The sequence below is a fragment of the Balaenoptera borealis genome, assembly GCF_965194805.1.
Source record: "Balaenoptera borealis genome assembly, chromosome: 14".
NCBI lineage: Eukaryota > Metazoa > Chordata > Mammalia > Artiodactyla > Balaenopteridae > Balaenoptera > Balaenoptera borealis.
In genome coordinates, this window is record NC_138875.1 from 59,256,520 (window position 1) to 59,279,641 (window position 23,122).

At 38.6% G+C, this 23,122-nt stretch overlaps 1 protein-coding gene and 1 long non-coding RNA gene across 15 annotated transcripts in view; one reads left to right on the top strand and one right to left on the bottom strand.

Moving 5' to 3' along the window:
- Window positions 1-23,122, top strand: part of ARHGAP28 (Rho GTPase activating protein 28) — a 162,624-nt gene that overhangs the window by 124,953 nt on the left and 14,549 nt on the right. For all 14 annotated transcript variants that reach the window (XR_014233997.1, XM_082353550.1, XM_082353556.1 and 11 more), the window contains 6 exons: window positions 1,904-1,981; window positions 6,955-7,117; window positions 11,566-11,648; window positions 14,175-14,372; window positions 14,693-14,806; window positions 21,739-21,795. Coding sequence is in view for 13 of the 14 variants with exons in the window: in XM_082353550.1 (XP_082209676.1) it covers window positions 1,904-1,981; window positions 6,955-7,117; window positions 11,566-11,648; window positions 14,175-14,372; window positions 14,693-14,806; window positions 21,739-21,795 (693 nt within the window). In the remaining variant the exon portion in view is untranslated. The remainder of the gene's footprint in view (window positions 1-1,903; window positions 1,982-6,954; window positions 7,118-11,565; window positions 11,649-14,174; window positions 14,373-14,692; window positions 14,807-21,738; window positions 21,796-23,122) is intronic.
- LOC309610606 lies at window positions 16,123-21,726 on the bottom strand. The gene is made up of 2 exons (XR_014234079.1): window positions 19,873-21,726; window positions 16,123-19,515 (listed from the first exon to the last, which is right to left on the bottom strand). It is a non-coding gene; the product is annotated as an uncharacterized lncRNA (long non-coding RNA).

Genomic DNA, 23,122 nt, shown 5'->3' on the forward strand with positions numbered 1-23,122 from the left:
TAATCATACAAGTATTTGCTGAGATATATCACAGGTTGGGTGTTTTTAAATGTGTATGTATAATTGTTTAAATGAATTTTCCAGACAAAGCTAAATAAAGTCTAAAAATCAGCTTATTCTGGTGGTGTTTGAGGTATGACTGAGAAGATACAATCCATTTAGACAAAGAAGAATTTTGGTTTGGGAGGTTTTGAAACTGATATTACCTGAACTATCGTATGTGGTTGTCTCTGTGACCGTCACTGGTTAATGGCTCATTTGCTTTTGTGTCACGTTTTTTTATAGCCAACAATGTACACTGGTTTAATTATGCATTTATTCAACAGTGACATCCGGTGGCACAAGTCAAATTCCAAGCCCTAAACACAAATCTTGTTGAATTTTCAATTCAGTTTTTAAATACGTGAAAATACTGAGTGAGGAAACATACTTACTTTATTCACAATAACAATTCTATGTCTCTTTACTATGTTCCTTAATTTTGCTACCAATACCTTAAATTGAGCTGCTCCTCAAATCAGGTGATTGATTGGCTGCCAATAGGAGCAGGGAGGATGGCAACCAGGGGGCCAGAGGATGCTGGCGACACCCAGTGTGCGCGTCTGTAGGGCACCTCCCCTGCACCTGGCTGTCTGTATCTTGTCTAGACAGCACTGAGCAGCCCCAGGAGGTCGGTGTTATTATCTCCCTTCTACTGGTGAGGCAACGGAGGCATTGTAGGGTGAGATAACTTGCCCAAGAACACACAAGAGGTAGATGCAAAAAGGAGCACAGTATGTATCTCCAAGGCCAAGTCCACGGTGACTCTAAGATTTCCTTTCGTTCCTTGAATTAGAACCAGAATAATACCCTTTATCCTCTAGTGAAAGGACAGAGTCTGAAGAAAATGCATAAAAATCTAAGACTGAGAAGATTCAACACAAGAATTTATATTGCTAAATAGGTGCAAAAACCTAGCACATGGAAGGTGCACAATAAATGCTAGTTAAAACTAAATCTGGGTTTATCTCGTATTAGCATCTCAATAGGTGCTAGCTCTAGTTACTGCTCCTCATTTAAGACAGCCTGAGGCATTGCTCTTCTACTCCTGTGGGAGAGTCTTTTCTTGTGAACATGTTTCTTCCTCCTAAATATCTACTTCTCTTCATACCTACAGGAACTACCTTAGCTCCAGGCACCATCATTTCTTGAAGGGAAAATAGCAGAGACTCTGGATCCTGCTCTTGCTGTGTGAACGTGGGCAGATCCTTTCTCCTTTCCTTGCCTCAGTCTCCTCAGCAGTAGAATGGGGATTCCACTAGTACCCGCCTCATAGGATTATTGTGAGGGTTAAGTAAGGTAATGTACGTAAAGCGCTGAGAATGTTATCCGACACACAGTAAGTGCACAATCAATGTTAGTGTTTATTATTATTTAATAATAAACCATCATCATTACCATGAGAGCTCATGAGACCTATAAGCCTTTACAGTATGTAATCCCTTGGTCAGATTTCGAGAATCCCTATAGTTTCTTAGCCAGAATAGTGCAACTAATGATACTAAATTTAGGATCTTTTCTTATTGGTCAATCTGCAGAAAGAGATACAGTAATCAGATCTTAAAATAGTTAAGTGGCAGTGTAGTTTCTTGGTTAAGAGCACAAGCTTGAGAGAGTTGGTGCCATTACTTTTGAGGTTGACCCTGGGGAAAGTAGAAAACAGCTCTAAGTCTCCATTTCCTCATTTGCAAATTGGAGGCTAATGTTGACCTCCTGGGAGAGTGTGAACATTTAACTAGGCATTCAAGTACCAGGCATGTATATATGCTTGGTAATGTATCGATTGTTTTCATCATCATTATTATTTCAAATGTTTGTAATCATATGGAGGTATTTATTTTTGTAATGTATCATTGCTTGCCAGTTCTTTCAGAAAGTTGAAGAATCGGGTCTGGAATCTGAAGGGATTTTTCGACTTTCAGGATGTACTGCCAAAGTCAAGGTACCAAATATTTTCTCTCTTCCTCATTAGAGATCTCAGCTAGCTAGGCCCAAGTTCACACAAGCATCAGGTGTGTCTAGTTGTTTGTTGTTGTTGTTTTTTTGATACTATCACTTGGCCCTATAGAACTTTCCTCAATGCCTATGTTCCATGATCCTGAGCTGTGTATTCCTTTAAACTAAAACAACAACAATAAAAAGCCAACAACAATGAAAGAACACATCAATTCACTATCAAAAACTGCTGCTTGTCTTTAATTTGGTAAAGCTGAAATGTCCCATCATTGTTTTTTGTGTTAAACACTTTAGCTTTTTTGTGTTCCTCTCAGTCATGGAATTCACTAAGCCAGTATTAGATGATCCCTGATTTCCATTGTCAGTTGCTTCAAACTTAGAAACATTCTTTGGCTTTCCTTTTAATGGAAGTCCTTACAAGAATTTGTAGGAATGGCTGTAACCACTAGAACACTCACTCAGCAGTTCTAAAACCCAATTCCATTTAAGGTAATGTTAGTTTCTACATATAAAACCACCCGTGCAATGTGAATTCCTTTACTTCTGTATGGTGGGAAACTCTTCAAGTACAGCAAAGAAAAGAATTGTTAGAAAAGAGAAGCTTTTCTCATAAATTTCCAGTAAGATATCCCACTTTGTGTGCCGGTGTGCATCCGCAATGAAGAGTCCCTCCCTGCCCTGTACACTCCCTGGTGGGTGCACATAGAAACATGAGCAGTTCTCAATAATGAATCCTTGAGAAAAAAAAATCTTGGGGAGAGGGAAAAGTGAACTTGGTTGTGTTTGAACTAGTAAAAGGAATTGTGTAGGGGCAGGAAAGCATCTCTTCACTAATTCATTTGGGCACATGCTTTGGGAAATTCTATTTGTATCAGAAGTCTCAGAGTTTTTATATAGACGTATGATGAGCTATTTTTCAAAGGGGAAACTGAGAATAAATAGGCTGTGTCTATTGGAAGCTCCAGAAAGCAGGTGTTGGGACAGAGTTAGGAGTAGAAGACGGTTACTGGGGGACTGTCCTTCTCAAGGATCAAGGGGGAGGAGGTGGGCTTGGGCGGGCTGAGCCTCGGACCGGGTGCAGGTGGGACTCTCTCCCAGTGCGCTGTCGGCCCCACACTGCACTGTCACTGCTGGGGCTGCCTGCAGGGAGGGGCCTGAGGCCAGGCAGAAGGTGCCAGCAGCTGGGGGGTCAGCTCCCTGCATTTTTTGCCGATGAACAGCCAGTTCTTTTTTGAAGGGAGACCTGAGCAGTGCACTTTGCCAGTGACAGAGGGATCAGCACATCTGGGGGAGCTGTGACTTCCCTGGGAGTAGAAATTCCTAAATACTGGCACAAGTTCATTTGGAAGGCAGGAAAATTCCTAATGGCTCCTTAAGATTTGTACTCTCTAAATGGGATCTACTTTTTGTTTCAGGTTCTCACAGGTATGGTTTTTATATATACTTCTAAATAAATGTATCCTAAATCTGAGGACAAAAGCTGTTACTAGTTTTGGTTAAGTCTTTGTGGTTATATCTGTAGAGTCAGAGAACCAAAATGAAGTCAGGAAAATGAATTTCCTAAACAGAATTAGACTCCATCCCTCTAAACCTCCCTCTATAATAGGGAAGTTGTATTCGCACATATTCTTACTGACTCTTACTGTGTGTGTGTGTGTGTGTGTCTGTGGGGGGGGGGAACATAATGGATATGACTTAAAATTCTATTTTTGAAAATAATCAAAAGGAGACAACATTACACGACATTTCTTGTGTGTATGAATTTTAACATCATAGCACAAGTTGCTTTTTTTTAGCTAATCTTTGACTGAAAAATACTTATCAAACGCCAATAATTCCTTTAACGTGTTCTAATAGGCACATGCATTCCTGAACCACATTTAGGTGAAAGTCCCTTTTGGCCCTTAATAGGTTTTATGTAGTTTTAGCCTATTTATTCCATCTCTTATTAGTCCGAAAAATGTAATCCAGATGTTTTCGTGGTTTGAGCTCCAAGAAAGCCAATGTGAAAGAACTCCGGGCCAGTGAACAGAAACAGGGGGATATTGCAGTTAGAAAGGCATTGTAACTTGATATAGTAAAGGGGCCTTTATTTCTCTTCTTTGTTCAAACTTTAAACTTTAAAAAAATTTTTCATCTGTTAGACTGTTTTTATCTACGAATGTGCTTGGGGAAAGAAAGTTAAAAAAAAAAACCATTGTAATTATCCTCAAATTGTGCCAAGTGGATGACACTAACACTAAGGTATCATTATGAAGACGCCAGCCTGGGTTGTGCTTTCAAGTCCCGGTTAGACTCACAGTGGAGCAGCCCTGGGGGACGCTGCTGGTTTTAGCCGCACGGGGCACGTAACTGCCCAGCCCATTCCTGGATGTGAGGCCTCAGATCATTTGGAACCAATTTAATGCTTTGGTGTTTCCAGTGATTTTCTTGTCCAAAAATGACAGAAATTTGAGCCAAACACCGGGGAATATATTTCATGGAAGAAGGCAGACTGGTTTGACATGCACGGTTTTCTTTTTTTGACTCGTTTCAATTATTCGGAGGCTGCTCCAGATGTTTTATAGTGATGTTACCTGGTCTGCTGGTTTCCCTTCCTGAACTGGTTTTTGAAGCTGAAAGCAGGTTATTTGCATTTTTATAAAATTACCTCAGAATTGGAAGCAGGTTAGATGTTTGCTCAGAGGAGATTGAAGGACGTGCCTCCTGACCCTTGCCTGGTGTTCTCATTAACGGTGGACAGAAAGCGTGACTTTTTTTAACATGTACGCGTCTCTGGCAAGCAGTACTCAGCCCCTGGTTCATACGGTTTCATGTTTAGGACCACCACGGACATGTCAGCTCTGCTCCTACTTCCACTGTGCTCTGGTCCAAACTTCTCCGTTTGTCTCACGCTGGCCGTCTAGACAAGACGAGGTGCTGTTATTACCCAAATGTCCACACCACATACACATGGGTTTCCCGTAGTAATAACACTAGAGGTTGTAGCAGACCCAGACGAGGGGAGGGTAAGTGCAGCAAGCATTTCCTGAGCACTCTCTGTATGCAGGCCCTGCCCCCTGAGCTCTACATTGTGGTATCCAATTTAATCTCTGTGAGGTCGTTTTAATATCCATCTTTTCAGAAAAAATATTATTGCTCTTTATTTTATTTATTTATTTTTTAAAATTTTGGCTGCACCACACGACATGTGGGATCTTAGTTCCCCGACCAGGGATCGAACCCGCGCCCCCTGCATTGGAAGGCGGAGTCTTAACCACTGGATCGCTGGGGAAATCCCTAATATCCCTCTTATGGAGCGAGAAACCTCACAGGCCTACAACTAGGCAGTTGTGGAATTGGGATAAACACCTAAAGAATGTGGTTATAGAGCCTGCCCTTGACCCTGGTGCCACATTGCCTCTTAGGTGGCAGGGAAGTAGTGACAGGTTAGAATCACCTTAGTGTTTCAGGTAGCTTCCTGTGGCACAGGTCTGTGGGCAGTAGATTTGAATTATTCTGCTCTTGCCAGTGCGTTCTTCCCACTTGAAAAACAGTTTCCCCTTTGCTTTATGGCAGTGGTACCAGGCAGTGGACGGAAAACATTTCCTCCTCCCCCTCTATTTCCTGTTAACAACACCTCCATCTGCCCATTACTCCAGCTAGCAATCTGAGAGTCATCCTGGACTTTTATTTCTCCCTCTGAGTCTCATGTTCAATCCATTACTGATTCTTGAGAATTTTCGCTCCTAGGCGTTTCTTAAATGCCACCTCTTCTTTCTATCCTACAACTGCTTATGCAGGTTAGTCCTCGATTATCCATCACCAGAAATGGTGCCCTGGCCCGATAACTGCTTTCTGCATCTCTAGCCTGCCCCCCAGCCAGTGCCCGAGCTCCTCACTCCCCCAAATCACTTTTCCGCCTGCCTGTCAGAAAAGATAAATCTCACCTTGTCGTTCTCTAGCTTCTCTTACATGTTCAAGGCTGGAAGACTTAGGCGTCTCTAGCCTGCCCCCCAGCCAGTGCCCGAGCTCCTCACTCCCCCAAATCACTTTTCCGCCTGCCTGTCAGAAAAGATAAATCTCACCTTGTCGTTCTCTAGCTTCTCTTACATGTTCAAGGCTGGAAGACTTAGGCATCTCATGAGAATAAAGCAAAGGCCTTAAGGATTTTCAGAGTTTTCCCTTTTTTTTTTTTTTTTAAGAATCCTTTTTGAAGCAGTTATTGTCAGTTGGGAAACTGACTATAGCTGCCTGGTATTACTGGTAAACTGTAATTCAAGGGAGCAGTAGAATGGGGGGCACTGGTCATCAAATGAATTAATAATGTAAAATGTATAACCCAAGTAAAACTTAAGGACGATTAATGATTTTTTTAAAAAGTATTTACACAGTGTTCCCAACCTTATGAAGGATTGGGCAAACATGCAGACATGTGGAAGACATGTGTACATCTTGGCATAAAACTTTGCTGTAACTGCTCCAGGAAGATATCATTGGTGTGCATGTTGCAGTGAGGTCAAAGTTCCTTTGTTGGGATATTTCTCATTCTGTATGTGAACTAGCCAAGAGGCATACATTCTTGATCTAATTTAGAAACAGAAGACGGGGTGGCAGAAGGAAGGGATCATTGAAAAAAAGGGGGAAGTGGAGGCTTTGTCAAAATCTTGCAGTGCATTTATGATGTGGGCATAGGCAATATTCTGCCAAAACCATATAAATGAAACTATGATCTGAGTAAAGAACTTTTGTATTTGTGTAGATGGCAAATTATTTTAAGATTAACATTATTCTAAAAGGATTTTAGAAAACTTAATATATATTCAGAAAGAGCTATTTCAGTTCTTTAATCATGTTGAAAAAAAGATAAGCTTAGTAGATATTGGCTTTTCAATCTAATTACAAAAATAGTTTATGTAATGACAGTTTTTAAAGGGGGAGGATTAGGTGGTAAAACTCACTGTTTTCCTTGATTTTCAGCAATACCGTGAAGAACTGGATGCCAAGTTTAATGCTGATAAGTTTAAATGGGAGAAAATGTGCCACAGAGAAGCTGCAGTAATGTTGAAAGCATTTTTCAGAGAACTACCCACCTCTCTCTTCCCTGTGGAATATATACCTGCTTTCATCACTCTAATGGAAGGTAGGTGGAAGAAGTTAAGTGTGAATGGACTTAAGATACAAGGTCAATAAAGTGGCACAGAGCAGAAGAAAGATGCGTAATCAGATGTGATCATAAATGTATAGATTTGCTATTTCCTGGTGCTGCTTGATGATATATTGAGTTTGATGGTAAACTGTCATCTCTTCGCATGTTTATATTTCTGAGTCTGGTTGATATGATTTAGAGGGTTTTATAATCATTAAAAGGCAGAGAGGGTTATGGAAAGACCTGGCTCTTGAGATTTGAATTCCTGCTCAACCATCTGTTAACTATGCAGTCAGCCTTTCTGAGCTTCACTGCTGCACCTGTAAATTACAGATAATAATTACTTGTCAGGGTTGTTGTGGGTATTGAATGAAGACATCTAGGATAGTGCCTGGTGTATATTAGTCCTTCAAAAAACATAAGATCTCTCCCTTCTTTAAATCCGAGGTCCTGGGTCTGAGGATGTAGCACGCAGAAGGTGTTTTGTCTCTGAAAATTACACTATCACATAGTGTTTCTGAAACTTAAAAAGTCACATAGATGAGGCCTTAACTGAGGTACTTGGATAAAAAGTATAGAAACTGGACAGTGTGTGTGTGTTGTATTTGGCAGTCAGAAAGTAATTTCATCCTAAAGGTTGAATACTGAAGAAGGTGTGATGAGAGAAATTTAGAAAAGTAAGATGGGGCTACATAGTGTGAGCTTTGACTACCAACCTGAGGAATTCAGGAGTCACAAGTCTAAATATGTATAAGCATGCTAAGTAAATGGTGATTCTATATGGACAGAAAGGGACTGTGGCCAGATTGAGAGGACATATCCCATATAAAGAGGTTGGCCACTGCTCAGCTCTGGATGATGGTTACCATGCAGGAGTGAAAGCCAAAATCCAGGCTCTAATGACGAAACTCTTCATTTGAAAATGTCAGCCACAAATTCAAATTTTAAAACACTACATGAGCGTAGCAAGTATTACCCGTATCTGCCAGTTTACAACCTTCTGCAGGTTGACCAGAAGTATAAAATCCTTAAAATCACAATCATAGAAAATAATAGTCACATCCTAAGTTGTATGACAAAATTTGTCCTAAAAATTAGTTGGTTCTAAATCTTTAAAAATTTTAACTAAACCAGATTCATAAAATAATCCGCTGTGTCTTCAGAGAAAAGAATATGATAAGACAAGGCAGTCCTTTTCTAAGCTTTAATTGACATGCTGTGACCAGTATCTCTTTTCTTTGTATGATGTAGTATTTTTGTTTTATGAAAGAAAGAGAGAACTAGTTCTCTTCGTTCTTTTTTATTTCAGATATTGTATATTTTCAGTTCTAGAATCTCCAGTTGCTACTTTAAAACTATTTTCTACTTGCTGACATTCCCTATCTTTTCATTCATTGTAAGCATATTTACCTTCATATCATTGAGCATAGTTATGATAGCTGCTTCATAACTAGTTCCAACATCTGGGTCATCTGAGGGTTGGCCTCTGTTGGCTGTCTCTTCCCTTGAAAATGGGTCACTATTTATGTCAAGTAAGTTTAAACTGTATCCAGAACCTTGTGAATACTTTTTTGGAAACTCTGTGTTCTGTAATATTTCTCCAAGGAGTGGGGTTTTTTTGGTTAGTTTTGTTTTTTGTTTGTATTTAAGCAGACAATTTGCTATTTAATACTTACCTGTGCTACACCACATATGCATGGTTTATGGGGTGAGCCAACATTTGGGTGGATTTTACACCAGAATTAGGGCCTTCTATCTCTTGACCTTTCCTTTCTGGGATTCCCCATAACTTCCCAGTGGCTGTGGTCATTCTGAACGCTGTCCTCTCTTTGTTCAGGCCAGAAAGATTGGGGTTTTCTTTTGGAATTTCAGCCACCTCATGCCATTGCTGTCAATGGCCTGACCTCAAACTAAAAGCCAGAAAATTGGACACTCTCCCTGTGCCATTCCCTAATGCCAAGTGTCCAGTGCCCTCCTAAATCTGCCTGCTTTTGTTCATTCTCCACTGCCTCAGGTAGTTGTTTTTTGTACTTTGTCCAGAGTGTACAGTTGTCTTAAGGAGGGTTGATTGGGTAAGAGCTTACTCAGCCATACCAGAAACAGAACTCCCTCCCTCTATTTCTAAGTCAGAGAAACACAGGATCTTCTGTAAAGTTTGCTGTCCTGGAAGACGGGCTGCAGAAGTCTTAACTTCACTTTGATCTGCAGTTTATTTACTGAACAATTCATCAAAACAAATGGTGCCACAGATGATTTTTTGTTTTAGTTTTTCTTTTTTTGGTCTTATGGAATTATGCAAGGAGGAGTCAATCACCATATAAGACCTGTTTGGAGAATCGTATTTCAGAAGGAAATCATATTTAGTTTTTCTTAATATCATTATTCAGATGTTGAAGCCAGTACACTCCAATGAAGGGAGAGAATCTGGAAAATATCCTGAAAAGTTTCACAGGACGATCCACATTTCTTTGTATGACTTTGAAAGTGAAAAATACTATATTGTCGTGATTGATTTGATAACCAGCCAACCCCACAGGAAGCCCAAAGTTCTGGGCTGCTGCCATTGGGGAGAATGGCCTTTTTGCCACCGGGAGTAAGCTCTAGTTGTAATGAGATTTTCTGAAGGGAAGAACTGTGGACATCTGTGTGTTCAAGCTGCCCCTGTATTTACTCTAAAACGGAGGTCGGAGAACGTAGTCTTTTCCACTAGTGTAATTACTTTCTCTTTTCTCTTTTCAAACTTGGTCCAAAAATTGCCCATGAAATTAAAAGACTAATAGTTCATCAATTAAACCTTAGATACTTTCATGAAAAGTTTAATAACTTTCTGGGAAAATAATGACCTCAGGAATGAAAAAAATGACTCTTAACTAGGGTGCGATAAATGAATTAACTACAAAACTATTAACCACAAAACAGTGTAGGGCCGGGTTTCCTAAGCAAAATGAAAATGGATTATTTGCCAGTTTAGATTTTTAATCTTAAAGGGAACTTCATAATTTATCTGGAATTAATGGAAATAGAGAGCCTGCATCTGCATCTAGTGTTTCCCCCCAGAGGTTTTTTTGGGTTGCATTGGAAAATTATAGACAGCCCTTAGCCTGCAATTGATGCACTGAAATAATGTCTTATCTGCCCCCAAATGCTTTGTACTGAGATATGCTCCTGTTAGTGCCTGTTATTCAGGCAAACTCACATCAGTGTGCATTAGCCATTTCCAAAAACAACCTGGACCTGTGTCATTTTTGTTTACAAATTTGACATAAATTTTTAAAAATCCACATGGGGATTGTGCTGAGACAATATGAGCCTATAAATACTCCTCCCAACTGTTCCTTCATTACATGGTTACACACAATAATCATTTACTCCTAACTCGGATGCACACGACCTCCTGTGACCTAGTAGTTTGTCACGAGAGTGTTTCCACTACTGTAAAGCTAAGTAACTCTATAGGCAGCTGACTGCCTTTATCCACTGAGTCGTAAATGGATAGATTTTCCTTCAACTTGAGAGCTCCCTGGGGATTACAGAACGTCATGCTTCCCTGCAGGACCTCCCTACCAAGAGACCGTTGTGGGGAGAATACAGAGAGACCAGGCAAAGCCTGGATGCTCTGGAATACCCTACGTTTTCAACAGAGCTGGCTGTGAATTATCCAGTTGTGGATAGGTTTTCTAAAATCCTTTCCCTAAAATGGGAAAAGAGCCAATATTGAGAACACACAGTAGTAGAATGCCAACCCTCTGGTGCCATCTTCTGGATCTCCAAAGATCCAACTGTGGTTACGTTCCCTTCATGTCCATTTAAGAGCTAAAATAAATGTCACTGATCAAATAACAAGAGCAAACACCTATGGAGGTAACTATATACAGGTACTGATGTAAACACTATACCTTAACTCATTTAACCTTCATAATGGCCCAGTGAGGTAGGTATTATGACGATTCCCATTTTACACATGATAAAATAGAAGCAACAGGGGTTAAATAGCCTGCCCAAGGTCACTCAGTGACTAAATAGTACGTGCAGAATTTGAATCTGGTTCTAGAATCTCTGCTCCTAATGATTATGCTTGGCTGCCTCATCGTATGGAAATAAAATTTATTTTCTCTTGAATTGAGCTTCAAGCCAACTGTTTATAGCATAAAAGGAAAGCAAGATCTATGAAAGTACTTTGAAAAGAGAAATGTTATACGGATCCAGAGTAGAGGATCTCGTTGGCCACCTGCCTCTACAGTGGCATCCTAGGATGCTAAAAAAGAGTTGATAGACTGAGGCTCCTGTCCAAGTGAACAGACTTACATTGTCGGTCACAAAACCTGAGTCTTTACCGCTGAAAGCTGTCAGGGCCCTCCTATGCCACCAGATGTTAGCAAGAAATGCTGTCAGAATGCATCAGCGTTGTTCAAAATGAGTGGTTATTTCTGTTTTCTTGTTAGGAGGGCCTCACATCAAAGTACAGTTTCAAGCCTTACACCTCATGATCATGGCACTGCCTGAGGCCAACAGGGACACAGCCCAGGTATGTTGTATCGACCTCATGGTCTGTCATTGATTCTTATTGGTCAGAGGAAATGGCTCAGGTGGAAAAATGAAAACTGAGAGGACAACTTACCAACCAGCTGAGCCTGCAGCAAACCCGCTGCCTTTCCTCATTCCCACCGCTGTTCTCCTGAGGAAGCCAGGAAGGAATGTGAATCCTGGAATCTTCTTTGAACACTTGTTTCGTTCATTCAATCTGTTAAGAGATGTTGAGCATCTACAGTGTGCCAGGCGAGGGTTTGGAGTAGGAGGAAGAAGCAAAGATGGAAGACTTAAATGGAATAATGTCAGAAGTGAATGAAACCCCTGCTTTAAATGAAATTTCTAGAATGTTCATGTCTTACCATAATTCAATTTAAAGAATTATAGAATCCCAGAATTTTACAGATCACCTGATAGGACCTTGCCATTTTCCAGATTAAGAAAATTAAGCTCAGAAAAGTGATTTCTCCATTAACATAAAATAGAATATTTGATAGAATTGTATTCCATAGTTCTCCATCCCAAATATCCCTCCTTTTATTTCAAATTCATTTCTCTGTTTTATGTTTGTAAAACTCAAAGTTTCTGTTGCTGTTTTGATAATGATTCTGTATACAATAGGAAATCTGTTATAAGTACAACAGGTGCTTGGAATCTTTAAAATGAAATTGAGGTGAGGATGAGTTGGAAAGAGTTATAATTTTGAGGCCGGTAAACATGATGCTGAAAACAAAGATGAGTCTTCGTGCTACCTCTTGTCAGACATTTCAGTTTGGTGAGGACCTTTCCTCCTACCAAGTGAAACCATCTATGTCAATTGTATTATATCCTCCACCCAAGAATGGGGATTGGCAAAGGCATAAGAATGTCTGTTTTGATACGATTTGGTAATTTTTCAAAAGCTGGAAATTTACTAGCTTTGTTTTTTTTTTGTTTGGCTTTGTCTGAACAATGCTTTTTTTTTTTTAATCCAAAGAAATGAATCTCGTATCAGATATATGAGTCAAAATGTCATTTCCCCTTTCATATAACTGAGAATGTAGCAGTTATCAAAGAATTCAGTACCTTTCTAATAGAAGATCCTCTCTGTCTCTCTCTTTCTCCCTCCCTCTTCCATTCTGAATTGTGACTGGAATGAAGATTGAAGCTAGTGTGTTGTAGAGATCAAGATGTCTGGCTCAAGAATTAGGCTTCCTTGGATCAAATCCTGGCTCTGCCACTTAATTAAGTGACGCTGGGCAAAGCTACTTAATCCCTGCCCATCTTAGTTTCCTCAACTGTAAAACAATAATAGTACCTACCTCACAGGGTTTGGAATGATGATAAAATGAGTGGAAGTATATAAAGTACTAAGAATAATGCCTGGCTCACAGTAAACCCTCAAATAAATGTTAGCTATTATCACTAGTATGTGCTGTCCATTTTCTCATTACATGTACTATAGCAGAATTCAAACTTGGAAAACCAAACAGCATCTCCTTTTAGGATTTCAGCCCTCTTGGTGAATTTCAGAAAGTTCTGATAGGCGTTTATACTTCGGTGGCTCAGCCAAACTTTTATTAAGCTTTCTCAATTTTTTTTTCAATGCTGAGCACAGGTGCATGTAATCATTTCCCTTTGGTCTGCTGAAGATTCCAAAATTGAAAAGCAGTACAAAAATGACACCCAAAAAGTGAAAGTTTTCAGCTTTTCGATTGAGATATTTTTGAACTGAGGCATGAGATACTCATTTTGTTGTTTTTATTCTTTAATTGTTTTTCTTTTTATTCACTTTATTTTAAAATTTTTTATTGAGGTATCATTGACATATAACATATTAATTTCAAGTAAGCAACATAATGTTTTGATATTTGTTTACACTGCAACATGATCACCATAGGAAATCTTGTTATCCTCCATCACCATTGCAAAAATTTTTTTTCTTGAGAGAACTTTTAAGATTTACTCTCTTTGTAACTTTCAAATATGCAATACAGTATTATTGACTATAGTCACCATGCTGTATGTTATATCCCCATGACATTTATTTCATAACTTATTTATTTTAAAACTCATTTTTTTCAATGGACTTTCCTTTCCCAAGGAAACAGAAAATAGTTTTTAACAGTAATGCCTTAAATTAAGAGTGAATTACTTTTCTTCCTTCACGACAAAACTGCATTTCATGTTTATTTGAGCTGTAGTGTTTTCTCTCCCTTGTTTACTGTTTAATTTTAATATTTGTCAAGCTTGTTTAAGATAAAAGAAAATAAGAAAATGCAAACTATTATTTATAGAGATCCCAACATAACAAATTCCATAAAAATGGAGCTACTTTTATGAAGCAGAGAAATGAAAAAACTCTTCACATTTCTCATTAGCACTTTTAAGCAGTTAGAAGGGAAACAGGACACATTCAACCATTCTGTAGCTCCGACAATTTTCCAGAGGCCCAGTGAACGGGTATAGAAATGAGTGATAGTAATCAGTGATGCCTTTTCATAATTTACAATGACTAGAGTGACACCGTGCTGTTTCCTATCAGGCCCTCATGACATTCTTCAATAAAGTCATTGCCAACGAATCAAAAAACCGAATGAGTATATGGAACATTTCTACTATAATGGCACCAAATCTTTTCTTCAGTAGAAGCAAACATTCTGACTGTGAAGAATTACTCTTAGCAAATACCGCTGCCCACATCATCCGCTTGATGCTAAAGTACCAGCAGATGTTGTGGAAGGTGAGTGACAATGTGAGTAGGATGTTCTCATGTCTGCTAGCGCCCAGGAGATGTAAAGACTCGTGAGCAAGCAGTGCCCTCTGGCACAGGGAGAGGTGGGAGACAGTAATCCCAGGTTGCTGGTGGCATCTTTATCATTCCTTAAGGCTGCTCCCAAACACATTTTCCTTTAAACAGGAATCCTCATAGATTTTCCTAATCTTTACGAGGACAGAAGCACAGTTCCTGGTTCCTGGATACTGAGTGGCCAGAAGACAGACTCTACCAGGGAGGTTTAACCCAAGTGTTTTCCTTCTAGTCAAGCTCTGTTTCTTCTCCAGGTTCCATCTTTCTTAATCGCTCAAGTCAGAAGAATGAATGAAGCCACCATGTTGTTAAAGAAACAGCTCCCAAGTGTCAAAAAGCTGCTAAGGAGGAAGACCATAGAACGAGGGGTAATAACTAAATAAATGCACAAATATCCTGACCACCCGGACTCTTATTTCTCACAGTGATGCACAAAGTAGCTTGTAATTTAGAACCAAAATTGTTATATTCTCATAAAATGTCAGTCTTGTAACTATAAACATTGTGGAAATTGTGTTCATGACAGAGTACTGTGGTCTTTCCACTTTGTTGAATTATGTGCTTTGCAGTTGAAGTTTTTGAATTATCTCTGTCATGAAGATTACTTAAGGGCAAAATGGTTCTTACATGCTGAAAGTCAACATTTCAGTCCCTGTGAACTGGATTTAAGGGCAATCCAGTAGTCAGTATATCTAATAAGTAGAGATAGAGATTTCTGTAGCGATTGGATCCTAAAAGAATATCTAATCCTCAAGTCGTTTTGTGTAAATTCATTACATTTCAAAGAATTTTTGCCTTAGCGCAGTTGTTTGTGTGGAGGTGGATAATGGAAACAGGCTTTAGAATTATCTTTATTGCTTTAATTTGAGGATGATCGTGAGGCATAGCATTTGGCCTTGAGGAGGATGCAGAGGTACAGGAAACTCACTTTGTCCTTAAAGGAACGTATATCTAGTAGAGAAATATCTGGTAGAGAAATGTACACAGGAACCATGAATATGCATTCAGTGTCAGACGTGTCGTGCAGACAGTGTGCCGGGAATCACGCAGAGGAGAAAGAAATGTGCTCCAACGTGGGAAGTGTGGAGGCTTCACGGAGGAAGTGGCATTTGAGCTGCATCTTCAAGGATGGGTAGTAGCATTTGGAAGGGAGAAAGGAGGGGAAAGTTCATTCAGGGAAAGGAATAGTAAATCCCAAGGCAGTAAGGTAGGAGTATTGCTAATTGATTTATCACAAACAGGCTGAATGGCTATGTTCCCTCATTGATTATAGGCAAAGTGACTTCAGATCAACTAGAACCAGCACATTAAATTTGGGAAAAACATTTTTGTTTTGAGAAAAAATTCACATAATATAAAATTTACCATTTTAACTATTTCAAAATGTATAAATTTTAGTATATACTTTTAGTATATTCACAAAGTTGTGCAACCATCACCACTATCTAATTCCAGACTATCTTTACCACCCCCAAAAGAAACCCCATACCAATTAAGCATTTACTCCCCATTACCCCCTCCCCACAATCCCTGACACATTCTTATCTACTTTCTAGCTCTATGAATTTACCTATCTGGACATTTCATATAAATGGAAGCATGTAGTATGTGGCCTGTTGTGTCTGACATCTTTCACTTAGCGTAATGTTTTCAAGGTTCATCCATGTTGTAGCATGTATCAGTATTTCACTTCTTTTTTTTCATTTGTTTTGCATTTCTCTTGGGCATATGTTGGGTCATATGGAACTCTATGTTGACTTTCTAGTATTTTGTTGAGAATTTTTGCATCAACTTTTATAAGGGATACTGGTCTGTAGTTTTTCATTTCTTGCTATGTCTTTGTCTGGCTTTGGTATCATGGTAATACTGGCCTTATAGAATGAGTTGGGAAGTGCTCCTTCCTCTTAAATTTTTTGGAAGAGTTTAAGAAAGATTAGTGTTACTTCTTCTTTAAATATGTGGTAAAATTCACCAGTGAAACCATCTGGTCCTGGACTTTTCTCTGTAGGAATTTTTTTTTTTTTTTGGATTACTGACTTAAGTTCTTTACTTGTTATAGCTCTATTCAGATTTTCTATTTCTTCTTGAGTTAGTATTGACAGTTTGTGTGTTTCTAGGATTTTATCTATTTTATCTAGATTATCTAATTTGTTGAAATATAAATTGTTCATAGTATTCTCTTATAATCCTTTTTATTTGTATAATGTTTGTAGTAATGTCCCCAGTTATACTCTTGATTAATAATTTGAATCCTCTCTCTTTTCTTGGTCAATCTAGCCAAGGGTTTGTCCATTTCATTGGTCTTTTTGAAGAGCCAACTTTTGTTTCATTATTTTCTCTATTTTTTTGTTATTCTCTAGTCCTTATTAAAACTCAGATCTTTATTGTTTCCTTCCTTATGCTTGTTTTGAGTTTAGCTGGCTTTTTTAGTTTCTTAAGGCAGAAGGTTAGGCTATTAATTTGAGATCTTTCTTTTTAACGTAGGCATTTACATCTATAAATTTTCCTCTGAGCGCTACTTCTCCTCCATCCAGTAAGTTTTGGTGTGTTGTGTTTCATTTTTGTTCATTTCAAGGTATTTTCTAATTTCCCTTAGGTCCATTGGTTATTTAGGTATATGTTGTTTGATTTCCATATTTGTAAATTTTCTAAATTTCCTTTTGTTACTGATTTCTAATTTTATTCCATTGTGGTTATGTAACATACTTTGTATTATTTTGATGTTTTAAACTTCACTGAGACTTGTTTTGTGGTCTAACATACTGTCTACCCTGGGCAGTGTTTTATGTGTACTTCAGAATGGATTCTGCTGTCATTGTCCTATATATGTCTGTTAGATCTAGTTGGTTGATAGTGTTGTCTAAGTCTTCTATTTTCTTTCTGGTCTTTTACCTACTTTTTCTATCCATTATTGAAAGTGAAGTATTGAAGTCTCCAACTATTGTAGAACTTTCTATTTTTCCCTTAAATTATTTCATTTTTGGCTATATGTCTTACATGTTTTAATCCTCAGTTTCTCCATTACTGCCTTCATTTGTGTAAAATAGATACTTTCTTGTGTACCACTTTAATTCTTTTGTTGTTGTTTTTTACTATATATTTTTGAATCATCTTTTTAGTGGTTGCCCTGGGGATTATAAGTAACATCTTAATTTATAACAATCTAGTTCATATTAATATACCTTAAGTATATAAAAACTTTCTACCTATATTCTTCTGTCCCCCCACATTATGCTGTTATTGCTGCATATTACGGCTTTATAAATTGTGTGCCCATTGACATAAATTTATAGTTGTCATGCACTTGTCTTTTACGTTAGATAAGGGAAAAGTGAAGTTATAAACAAAAAATACATTATATTGCCTTTTATATTCTCCTAAGTAATTTCCTTTACTGATATTCTTTATTTCTTCATGTGGTGAAGAAATGCTACCTAGTGTCCTTTCATTTCAGTTTGAAGGACTCTCTTTAGCATTTCTCTTAAGGTAGGTCTGCTAGCAATGAACTCTCTCAGCTTTTGCTTATCAAGGGAGTGTCTAAATGTTATAGTTTGCATCTACCAACCCCAAACTCCCAGTCTTCATTTTTTAAGGACTGTTTTGCCAGATAGAATTTTGCTTGTCAGTATTTTTTTTTCTTTCACAATTTTAATATGTCATCCCACTGTCTTCTGGCTTCCATGGTTTCTGCTGGGAGATCAGCTATTGTTATTGAGGAGCTCTTGTACTTGAATTGATTTTTCTCTTAATGCTTTCAAGATTCTCTCTTTATGTCTGTCTTTTGACAGTGTGATCATGATGTTTCTTGGTGTGGATCTCTTTGATTTTATCCTATTTGGAGTTTGTTGAGCTATTTGGATACGTAGATCATTGTCTTTTGACAAATTTGGGGAGTTTTCAGCCATTGTTCCTTCAAACGTTCTTTCTGTTGCTTTCTCTCCACTCCTTCTGGAACTCTAACTGTGTGTACGTTGGTGTGCTGGTGTTGTTCCACAGTTCGTCTAGGTTCTGCTCATTTTTCTTCATTTTTTTTTTTTTCTTCCTGTTTCAAGACTGGATAACCTCAAATGACCTATCTTCAGATTTGCTGATTTTTTCCTTCTGCTTTTTTTTTTTTTTTTTTGGACCACGTCATGCAGCTTGGGGGATCTTAGTTCCCGACCAGGGATTGAACCCAGGCCCTCAACAGTGAAAGCATGGAGTCCTAACCACTGGACCACCAGGGAATTCCCTCTTCTGCTTTCTTAAATCTGCTGTTGAACCTCTGTAGCAGACTTTTCATTTCAACTGGACTTTTTTTAGCTCCATAATTTCTTTCTGGTTTCTTTTTATGATGTATTCTCTTTATTTGATATTCTCTATTTGGTGAGATATCATTCTCATGGTTTTCTTTAGTTCTTTAGACACGGTTTCCATTAGTTCTTTTAAAGTATTTAAAATAGCTTTTTCAAGTAAGTCCAATGTCTAGGCTTCCTTAAGGAGTTTCTTTTGAAACTATTGACACTAATTTTTTTTTCCTGTGTATGGGCCGTATTTTCTTTTTTTTTTTTAATTTATTTATTTAATTTATTTATTTTTGGCTGCGCTGGGTCCTCGTTGCTGCACGAGGGCTTTCTCTAGTTGTGGTGAGCGGGAGCTACTCCTTGTTGCACTGTGCGGGCTTCTCATTGTGGTGGCTTCTCTTGTTGTGGAGCATGGGCTCTAGGCTTCAGCAGTTGTGGCACACAGGCTCAGTAGTTGTGGCGCACGGGCTTAGTTGCTCTGCAACATGTGGCATCGTCCTGGACCAGGGCTCAAACCTGTGTCCCCTGCATTGGCGGGCGGATTCTTAACCACTGCACCACCAGGGAAGTCCGGGCCATATTTTCTTGCCATTTTTTTTTGCCTGTCTCATAATTTTTATTGAAGAATGGACATTTTGAGTGTTAAAATGTGGCGGCTTTGGATTCTCCCCCCTTCCCATGGTTGCTGCTTGTTATAGCTCTTATTTATTTGTTCATGACTTTTCTGCTGAACTAATTTTGTTATGTCTATATTCTTTGTTTAGTGTGGCTACTGAAGTCTCTGTTCCATTAGCCTAGTGGTTAGCTGATGTTTGCACAGAGATTTTCTTAAATATTTGAAACCAAAAAACTCTCCCAGTCTTTGCAGACGAGCTCTGTGTGTTCGTGTGCTTGACACACCTTCAGTATTCAGCCAGGCAATTTACAACTTGGCCTGAGCCTTCAGTTCCTGTTTGGACAGAGCTTAAAGGTCAGCCAGAGGTGAGAGCTTAAGTTCTTTTCAGGTCTTTCCTGAATATGTGTATAGCCCTGGGCATGCCCATAGCCTTCTAGATTCTCAGGAATATGTTGGAGCTTTTCAAAGACCTTATTCCCCAAAGCATCTCATTCTCTAGGCTTGCCTCCCAAGATTTTTAGTTTTTTTTTTTCACCCAACTCTCACCCACTGCATCAGGCAGCAGTGATTAAAACATTTGCCTATAAACGTTTTCAACATTACACCACTTTAGCACTGGTCAAGTTCCAAGTTAGGCAAGATAAAGGCAAGCCAGTCTTCCAGGGAACAAATAATTAGAATTGTTTGTGAATGACGTCCATTCTGTTCCCTTCAGTATCTGTACCAGGAATTTAGGCTGTTATTTTTAAGGCTGTCACTGAACTGTGGAGCTGAGAAGGGAAAATGTAAGTTAAAATGCCACAAAGTTCACTCTTCTTATCAAGATTCAGCTGTTTTTCTTACTTAAGCACTCTCCAGGTTGCAACTTTTGGGTTAGTTTCCAGAGTTCTGAAGAAGTTGACAGTGTCAGTTTTTGGCAGTTTGTTCATTACTTTTATGGAGGGACAGACTTTTGGAGTCCTTACTCTGCCATTTTCATTCTGGAAAATTTCAATGGCCTAAGTATGATATGTGTGGAGCTGAAGCTGGGGTCAGGTCAGGCTTTGTGAGCCAGGGCAAATTAAAGTCTTTCTCGGAGCCTCAATTTTCTGTCATGCAGAGTGAAGTAAGTCAGAAAGAGAAAAACAAATATCGTATATTTACGCATATATGTGGAATATGAAAAAATTGGCATAGATGATCTTATTTACAAAGCAGAAATAGAGACACAGATGCAGAGAACAAACGTATGGATACCAAGGGGGATGGGGGGGTTGGGATGAATTGGGAGATTGGGATTGACATATATACACTATTGATACTATGTATAAAATAGATAACTAATGAGAACCTGCTGTATAGCTCAGGGAACTCAGTGCTCTGTGGTGACCTAAATGGGGAAGAAATCCAAAAAAAAGGGGATATGGGTATACATATAGCTGATTCACTTTGCTGTACAGTAGAAACTAGCACAACATTGTAAAGTAACTATACTCCAACAAAATTTTTAAAAAACATTTTCAATTTGGGGGAAAAAGTAATGATATCTATTTCACAAAGTTGTCATTAGCATCAACTCACATAATGTGGGTATAAAGCACTGGGTCAACTGTATAATGCTATATGAATGTCAGTTGCTTTAATGTTTTAATTATAAATAGAACTAAGTAAAATTTTAAAAGGCTATAAGTACCATGGAAGCAAGCACTTAAAGATGAAGAAATAGTCTTTCTTCAGTTCTATTGTACTATACTATGTTTTTACTTCTTGACTTTGATTGGAATAGACAATTCATTGACAGTTTACAAAATTCAAAATATTGGAAGGGGAAAAACTATAGAATAAAAGTTGCCCATCTCTGACTTCCCCTCCTGAAGACAAGTAATGTCACCAATGATAGCATGTGTGTGCACAGGAACACACAGGTACATATATGTCCAGAGAGGCACTATGACATACAAGCGAAAATGAATATATGGTCTTCCCCCTTTTTTTTTTTTTACATGAATGATAACATACTTGAAACACTGTCCTGCATCTTCTTTAATGACTTATGAAATCATGGTGATTATTCCACATCAGTCCACAAGCCTTCTTTGCTTCTTTTGCATGATATTCCATAAACACACTGAAACTTAGTATTCCCGTATCATCGAACAGCTAGACTGTGTCCAATATTTTGCTATTAAAGTTTATGCATCAGTGAATAAACATGTTCATATGTCATTTCTCACAAATGAAATCTATTTGAAGGATAAAGTTATAGATGTGGAATTGTTGGGTCAGAGTGCATATGCATTTTATAATTTGATAAATATTGCCAAAATGTTATCCATAAAGATTGTACCAGTTTACACTTCCAACAGCAGCATATGCTTGTTTTCTCAACGTTAATCCTAAAGACTAAATGTTTTTTATTTAGGTTACAAGCCCCAAAACTTCAAAGGTACTACAAAAATCACCCTCTACAAGAAGAATGGTAAGAAAGCAAATCATTTCCTTTCCTCCCTAATTATTAACCCCTTACATAGTATTCTTTGGGTATATCCACCTTATCTGTGTATAATTTTGCTCATGATACACCTTCAAACTTGACATTTTCAGTGTAGCACATGAAGGAATGTATAAGGACTCAACTAACTGATGACTCAGAATTTGTGGTTAGACATTCTGTTCACAAGAGTGAATACTCTAGAAAGTTAGAGGGAAAATGTGATCATTATAACTGGCTCAATGATATCAGGAGTGTGGAATTTATCTGAAGAGGCTTCTGTGGAGCTGGCAGGGGAGGGACGTGAGATGCCCACAGGAGTGTTTTGGGAGGTTGCTCTTAACTGCAGTGAACCAGGGGCTCCCTGCCCCCTCCCAGCTCTAAACCACTCACTGCCATTCCCTGGCATGCTCTCCTGCTTCTCGCAGGTAATAGTAGAAAAGTACCGTTAGAACTGACCCTTAAAAAGTAGTTTCCTAGTGCTGCAGGAACAATACCAGGGTGGATTAAAACAATAGAAATTTACTCTCTCACAGTTCTGGAGGCTAAAACTCCGAAATCAAGGTGTTGATTCAGTTGGTTCCTTCTGAAGGTCGTGAAAGGAGGATGTGTTTCTGACATCATTCTTAGATTTGGGTGACGCCAGAAGTCCTTGGCCTTCCTTAGCCTACAGATGATGCATCACTCCAATCTCTGCCTCCATCCTTATATGGCATTCACCGTGTGTGTGTGTGTGTGTGTGTGTGTGTGTGTGTGTGTGTGTGTCTTCTCCTGTTATATGGACACCAATCACATTGGATTAAGGGCCCACCGTGCTCCAATTTGACCTCGTCTTAGCTAATTACATTTGCAATGACCCTATTTCCAAAAAAGGTCATATTCTGAGGTCCTGGGCTTAGGACTTCAACATATTTGGTGGGGAGCGGGAGGGAGGACACAGTTCAATCCATAACGCATTTCTTCTAGGGGATATACTGAGTCAATTCACATAAAACTACACCAACAGTATCGTCCCTTGAGAACATACAGATTTAAAACAATTACCTGAAGAGTAGCCAGATCCTCAAATAGAAATTTATTTCTGCTTATCTCTAAATAGAGAATTAATTTTTAAAACATTCAAGATTTTGAAACAAAAGGAATTTTCCATTCAATTCTAACAAAAGAGACTTTATTGTTAATTAGACAGCACCATTCTTTGAATATTTCATTTAGATGAGAGCTCTGAGGTCCCCAAGCCAATCAGAGCACCTGAAAGCAGGGACACTCTTCCCCAACAGCTGTCCACACTCCATTCTTCACAGTGTTAATAGGA